This window comes from Kryptolebias marmoratus, linkage group LG8 (assembly GCF_001649575.2).
Source record: "Kryptolebias marmoratus isolate JLee-2015 linkage group LG8, ASM164957v2, whole genome shotgun sequence".
Taxonomy (NCBI): domain Eukaryota; kingdom Metazoa; phylum Chordata; class Actinopteri; order Cyprinodontiformes; family Rivulidae; genus Kryptolebias; species Kryptolebias marmoratus.
The window spans coordinates 18727198-18733556 of NC_051437.1; the positions used below are offsets into that span (position 1 = coordinate 18727198).

Here is a 6359-nt window from a genome sequence, read left to right on the forward strand (position 1 = left end):
TCAAGAGGTAACTAACCCAGAGTTTCAGTGAGCTGAATAACAATCATCAGGATGAGCTCCAACAAGGTTAAAGTGTGCTCGTTTTTCAAAGTCCATTGACTTTTATTATTCTCAGATTTAACTGCTGACTTGTAGAGGACCATTACATCTTAAATCCAGAAAACGTTTTTTTAAGCTTTGGCAACTCTTACAGAGGAAATGTCCTCACAGTTTATTTCAAACAGCTTGGTATTAATCAGGCCTAACTATCCAGTTGAAAATTTAGAAAAATAAGGAAATTTGTAAAACCACCAACAATGATTTCCATTTTAGACACAAGAGGATATAAATAGGAGTAACGATATATGCAGATATATTTAAATAAAACAAAATTTCTCACAGCTTCTTACTTGTATGGTACTTTATTTTCACACTCCTCAGAAAGTCAGTGTTACAAAACCAATCAAAGGAAGCATTCACTTCAAATTAATTATTTACTGTTCATTACAAGCACTTTAATCTAAAAATAATACTGACACCAAAAAAAGGCATTTATTCTCACAGTGAACACAGAAATGAAGGTGAAAAAATAATCTTGGACAAATGTGTGACATAAAATAAACAGAATAAAACAAACAAACACAAAAAGTAGTTGTTTTTTTATCTTTTAGGGTTAAACTTATCTATGTACTCAGTCTTTAAACTCACTGGCTCTGAAAATAATATATATGACCGTCAAAACAAATCTCTTGTGTTTTCTTGCCAGGCTGTAACTTTGACAAGCACCAAATAAATCTCATCGTATTGTGTCAAAGGCCTGACACTCAAACTGTAAACCACAGATATTAAAACAAAATCTGCAGAATAAGAAACAAAAATCTATCTAATTTCTCTGCTGCACAACACAAAGGTTGAGGAAATAAATTAACATGAGCTGGTTTATAATCTGGTCACTTATCAGTTAGAACCACAGCTGAGAGTAAATGTCATCTGTTCTGTAGGTTAGTTAGTTAGAGTAGATCCCTCAAGGCAAAAAAGCCTCTTAATGTGACTTTATAAACATTAATTACTGAACCGTTAGATACTCCATCTGCATTTATGATCCACAAAAACTGTTGCAACAATACTTTCTCTTTCCATTTATTAGACTTAAAACACATTATTCATGCATATGAAATGCTTTCTAGTCAAGTCTTTCATACCGTGAGGCAAAGGTTACTCAGGGAAAAGTTATGATCTCGAGCCTGGTTTTATAAACTTCAGGCCACTAACAAATAACTGAGGCACCAAAAACGAACAAAACACGGATCAGCGTTGAAGTTACTCGTCGCAAAAATCACAAAGACCGGTTCAAAACAGATTCAGGAAGTGAGAAACAAAATCAGAACAAGATTTTTCTCTTGTCGATAGTTCAAGTTTCAGTAACTTAAAAATTTGTAAGCAAAATTTGGAACCGGATGCCCACCACCCTGTGCATTTGTTCAGCTGCAGAAACAGCCGAAGTGAAAATAGGTAAACGACGACATCCATGGAAGAGTCCAACAATTTTGATGTATTGGTCCATATTTACGCTCAGATTTGTTGAGACAAAAACATAGGTTTGGCTGAAATGTTAAACTTCACCAGTCTAGTAGAAGCTTTACTAACGCTGCTTATTTGAATGCTGTGCTCTGTCTTTATGGTGCTCCACCGCCCTGCTTGATCCCCGTTTTTCATTCTTGACAGCTGTCCTGCTTGTTCTCTTTTCTTTATTTTTGGTTTAGTAGCAGATTCACTTTTATACTTCCACCTAAATATCTTCTATATTCCTACCTGTTTGTTTACCTACACAGACCACAGCCAGCCTAATGTAGGTCAATCATGTCACTCAAGCTTCCATTGTCAGATTCAGCTGAGTGCTTTGTTTACATGGAGAGCAGACCGAAATTACAGAATTACATATCAGTATATCTGAAAACCTGCTGGAGTAAACTGCTTCAAACTGCACCGTTTGATGTTGTAAAGGATACCCTTTTTATGTTTGATTTCAAACTTGGCAATGAGTATCTTTAAAACAGTGTTTAAGCTTCCACTGTTAACACAAATCAGACAAAGGCCTCTGACAGAAAGCAGAAACATGAATGTAGGATCACTGCAGCCACCTCAGTTGTCATCTTGCACTGAATTGTTTAAAGGTACACAGGTCAGCTTTCTTTTGAAGCCTTGTGACAGGAGGCCTCTGGGTTTAAAGTCCTCCTCTGAGAAGGGGAGATTGTCTAAAAGGCTGTTTTCCAGTCTCTCTATATACTCACGCCGGAGCACTTCGGAGCTGCTGGACAGAGTGCAGGAGGTGCTGTCTGAACTGTTCAGATCAGACTCATTCTGCTCACTCATAGCATCCTGATCGGACATCATCTGGATGTTCACAACATCTGCACGCTCGTTGTGCTGATTGCTGATTATTTTAACTTTAAAGTTCATCCTTCTGGCACAGACAGGCTTTGAGGCGGTCTTGGTGTGTGTCAAGATCTCTACTGGAGCAAAGTTGTTTTGTGCGAGCTGACTAAGCGGCACCGACTCTGCCGTTTCAAATTCTGTAGAGACGTTGAGGCTCCACCCATCTCCATCCACTCCTCTGCTTTTGTTAGGGGTGAGTTTCACACTCGGGTCCACAAGGATACAGTCAGAGTCCCTTTCACTGCTTCCGGTCTCCATGTCTTCCTCAGATCCATCCTGCTCCATGCTGTCTGCCTCCCAGCCTTCTTCACACGGTGTCCCAGATTCTTTCGGAGGAGAATCAAATAACACCCCTTTGGGAGCAAGAGGTCTGAAGTATCTGCGGCAAAGACCAGTGTATGCTGATGAGCTGAGCTGCCTTTCAGGCTGTCTCAACATGTAGTGTCGGACAGACTCAGGAACTACGACTTCATGGCGTTTTTTTTGCAGCAGTAAGGCGGACAGACTTCCAGGCAGAAAGTTCCCAACGATGGGCACAATAGAGGAAGGTTTCAGGGCAGAGATAAAATCCTCCAGCTCCTGATAAGACGAGTGGTCTGAATAGGGCACTACATGAACATTGGGGTGGAAGGAGATGAGGGGCCTACTTGTGGGCAAGATGGCCAAAGTGGGATGCTCTTTGTTCCACTGCTGCAACGCTGCAGAGCAAATCTGTGACTGCTCCACGGCTCTGATACGACCGGCTCCTGGCTCAGTGGTGAAGACATCGGGCAGCTCCAGAGCCTTGAGGGTCTCCATTCTCTCAAAACTCACCTCAACCCAGGTTTGAAATTCCATCGCCAGCTCGTATAGGAGAGACTCCTTACCCAGAGCGTACACACCTGAGAGGGAGAGGGTGGTGGAAACAAAGCAGGATCTAGTTTTAGAAACGGCACATGGTTGGATAAAATCTGAGTATACAGCTGCATTTATGTGCAAACCAGCCCTGAAAGAGTTTGTTAACGGTTGAAGCTGTTGCATCTCACGCTTATAAAGTTAAGACTGAACACTGGATCCATATAAACTCACCAATAACAACGTCGTGGTTGGGGTGGCTGCGAATGATCTCTTTGATTTGTTGAGTGGCTCTCTGTCGGGACGGCAGGGTCCGGTTGGGGTCACAGTTGGTGTTGTCCAGGTACAGAACATCTATAGTGGTGTTGGTCCTGAAACATGGCTCACGCAGCATTGAAGGATAGTATCTGAAGTCACCTGAAATGTAAAATGTTGACATTAATCTTCAGAACACAGTACTTAACAGAATCCTGTCCGATGAGGAGACACTGACCAGTGTACAAGACTGAGCCAAAGTAGCCCTCAAAGAGAAACATGACAGCTCCTGGACAGTGGTTGGCATCTATCAGCGTAACTGCAAGCTTCTCTTTGCCGATGTCGTCCAGAGGGAGCAGGTATGGCTCTCCAAGCTCCAGAGGATGGATCCACTGGTCTTTCACCTGAGCAGAGACACAACCGATCAGTAACAACCACAGAATTTAAGAAAGGTTTCACAAAAAACGGAAATCAGGAAAATAACAAGAGGCAATAAACTACAAAGTCGAATAAATTTTAAAATAAGCCAACAAATGCACAAATTATGATTTAAAATAAATGCTGTACATGTACAATTTAGGGCTACTATCTTCATTAGTATGGCACACATTTACAATATCAGTGAGGGGAAAAATAAAAAAATAATTTACACTGAACTCTATCTTTTTATATAACATTTTAGATTATTCACTTGGAATGAGAATCCTGAAATTAGCCACAGCCAGGTGCTGAGATTTACCCAGTGCCAATATTTTAAAAATAAACTCCTTATAGGACGGTATTACAGCTGACATGATATCCCTGTGCAGATCTAATAAAACATGTTTATTAGTTTCTACATGAATTTGTTTAAATCATTCTGTATGCATCAGTTTTTATATGTATAAAAACTAAAAGACACTTAAGTTATTCTGACAAATATGCATTAATCCAAACACTTTATTAATACAGATATTACTGTACTTTGCTTTGTATAAACTAAGAACTTAACTGTCTGTTTCAACAAGCTTTTTCCACACATAGATTTGACACGTGTTACTGGAAACACACAGGTGTTCAGATATTACGGTAAATCCTGCGAGTACAGCAGGATTAAAGATGGCCTAACATTATCGACCCCATTTTATTCTTGTGCAGATGCTCAGTCATGCAGGTAATGCTAATCTGTCTGAAGAAATTAACTTATTGGAGACTTATTCAGTCCCCCATAGCAACTTTACTATTAATACACGTGGGCTTTACCTGAACTGCCCAAAATCTCCTAAATGAAAAAGGTTTTTGATGAAAATGACAGCCATTCATCTTTAAGTAACATGTTCTCAATAATGAGATACTTACACTTTTACTTGTATTTGAGAAACTGTCAGACTGACAGATATAAGTAAGTGTGGTAGATATTTAAAGAAAAAGCCTTTGGTACATATCAAAGCAGGTAAAATAGTCATTTAAAACGCTCAGTTATGGCACCTACAATTATCAAAAATAATCTGATTTCACCTTTGCTTCCCTCCCTGGTATCTCTAAATGATACAAGCTACTCTGGTGAGCAGACAGGTGAGACAAACACTCAGAATAAAAACCTAAACTGTAAAACAAAGACACTTGAGGCCCAGAGGTGTCCACACAGCACACCTGAGGCTCTCCTCCTCTTCCTCACCTGCAGTTTGAGTTTGAGCAGCGCAGCAGTGACCGGGGAGCAGTAGATGGGCCGGTTGCTCCATGTGGAGGTCAGACCCACCGTGTGGTCGCTGTGCATGTGGGTCAGGAAGAACAGCCGGGTGCCCGGACACTTCCGGACTTGCCAGAAGTCCACAGCCAGCGGAGTGTGCGGGATAACTTTTCCATTCACGCTCATTGTGTCCTCCGCCTCCTCCCGGAGCTCACCCAGATGTAGCCAAGAAACGGTCAGGTAACTTTCCACCAGCACGAACACTCACGGGAAGTTCTTTGGACTAAAAAGAGCCCACGTGTTTCAGTGTACATGACATATTTAAACAAAACAAAACGGCTAAGTTTAACGATGAGCAGCGTTTCATTTGACGCCTCGCAGCCGACGTCAAACAGCTGTAGCGCTTCCTAAACCGCATAAAAAAATTACCTTGTAAATCATAAAGACCTGGCCTGTAGACCTACTTTCACAGTTACGGTGCTTTCGTACCCCGCCATCTCTTTTTTTTTCAATTTGAAATTCAACGCCTCTTCCGGGTTTTCTTCGTTCGGCGTCGATCTGTAGCTGTAACGCTGCGTGGTGCGAACAGCGCCCCCTACAGGTTGGAGCGCTGCAGCGCCCTCTGGGTATTTGTTCAATATCCTGTTTCAATCATATCCACGAACAGAAGTAAATACCATAAAATGTAGTTTTTAGAGATGAGAAACTGAACTTAGGAAGTAAATTTTAAGAAATAAAAATTAACATGTGTTCGACATTTTTTTGTCACTAAGAGAAACCAATATTATAATAAAAGCTCTCTTTGTAACAGAGACTGTCACTCCTGCATTGGTCTTATAAGCCACTGACGATGACGACAGTGTGATAAACTCTGAAGGCGCATTATCTATGGTCAGTAAAGGGCTGAAGGAGGCCTATCTACCTAACAAACTAATAGGTTGCTGTTTTTCTTTCAGCTGCTCCTTCAGGAGTGAGCTCACATGGAAGATTTGGCAAGTGTTTTACACTGAATGCCCTTCATGACAACCTGGACTCAAACCTGCAGCCTCAGGTTTATGAGACAGTGGCACTCATCACTGATCCACCGCAGCCCCGAATTAACAGAATAATATAAAGTGCATCATTTGTAAATCTGTTCCTAAAAGAGAGGCAGATTTGTTTTTTGTTCTTTTTTCTCCACAAGATG

At 41.0% G+C, this 6359-nt stretch overlaps 1 protein-coding gene across 2 annotated transcripts; it reads right to left on the reverse strand.

Moving 5' to 3' along the window:
• Positions 1-382: 382 nt before the first annotated feature.
• dclre1b (DNA cross-link repair 1B) lies at positions 383-5709 on the reverse strand. Of its 2 annotated transcripts, XM_017430878.3 has the most exons (5): positions 5603-5709; positions 5162-5456; positions 3743-3908; positions 3484-3666; positions 383-3296 (listed from the first exon to the last, which is right to left on the reverse strand). In XM_017430878.3, exons 2-5 carry the CDS (start codon positions 5357-5359, stop codon positions 2122-2124), a joined length of 1722 nt encoding a protein of 573 aa, XP_017286367.1. In that variant the 5' UTR covers positions 5360-5456; positions 5603-5709; the 3' UTR covers positions 383-2121. The 2 variants fall into 2 exon arrangements, with proteins under 2 accessions (XP_017286367.1, XP_037833134.1); XM_037977206.1 differs by having other exon boundaries at positions 5162-5699.
• Between the last annotated feature and the right edge of the window lie 650 nt (positions 5710-6359).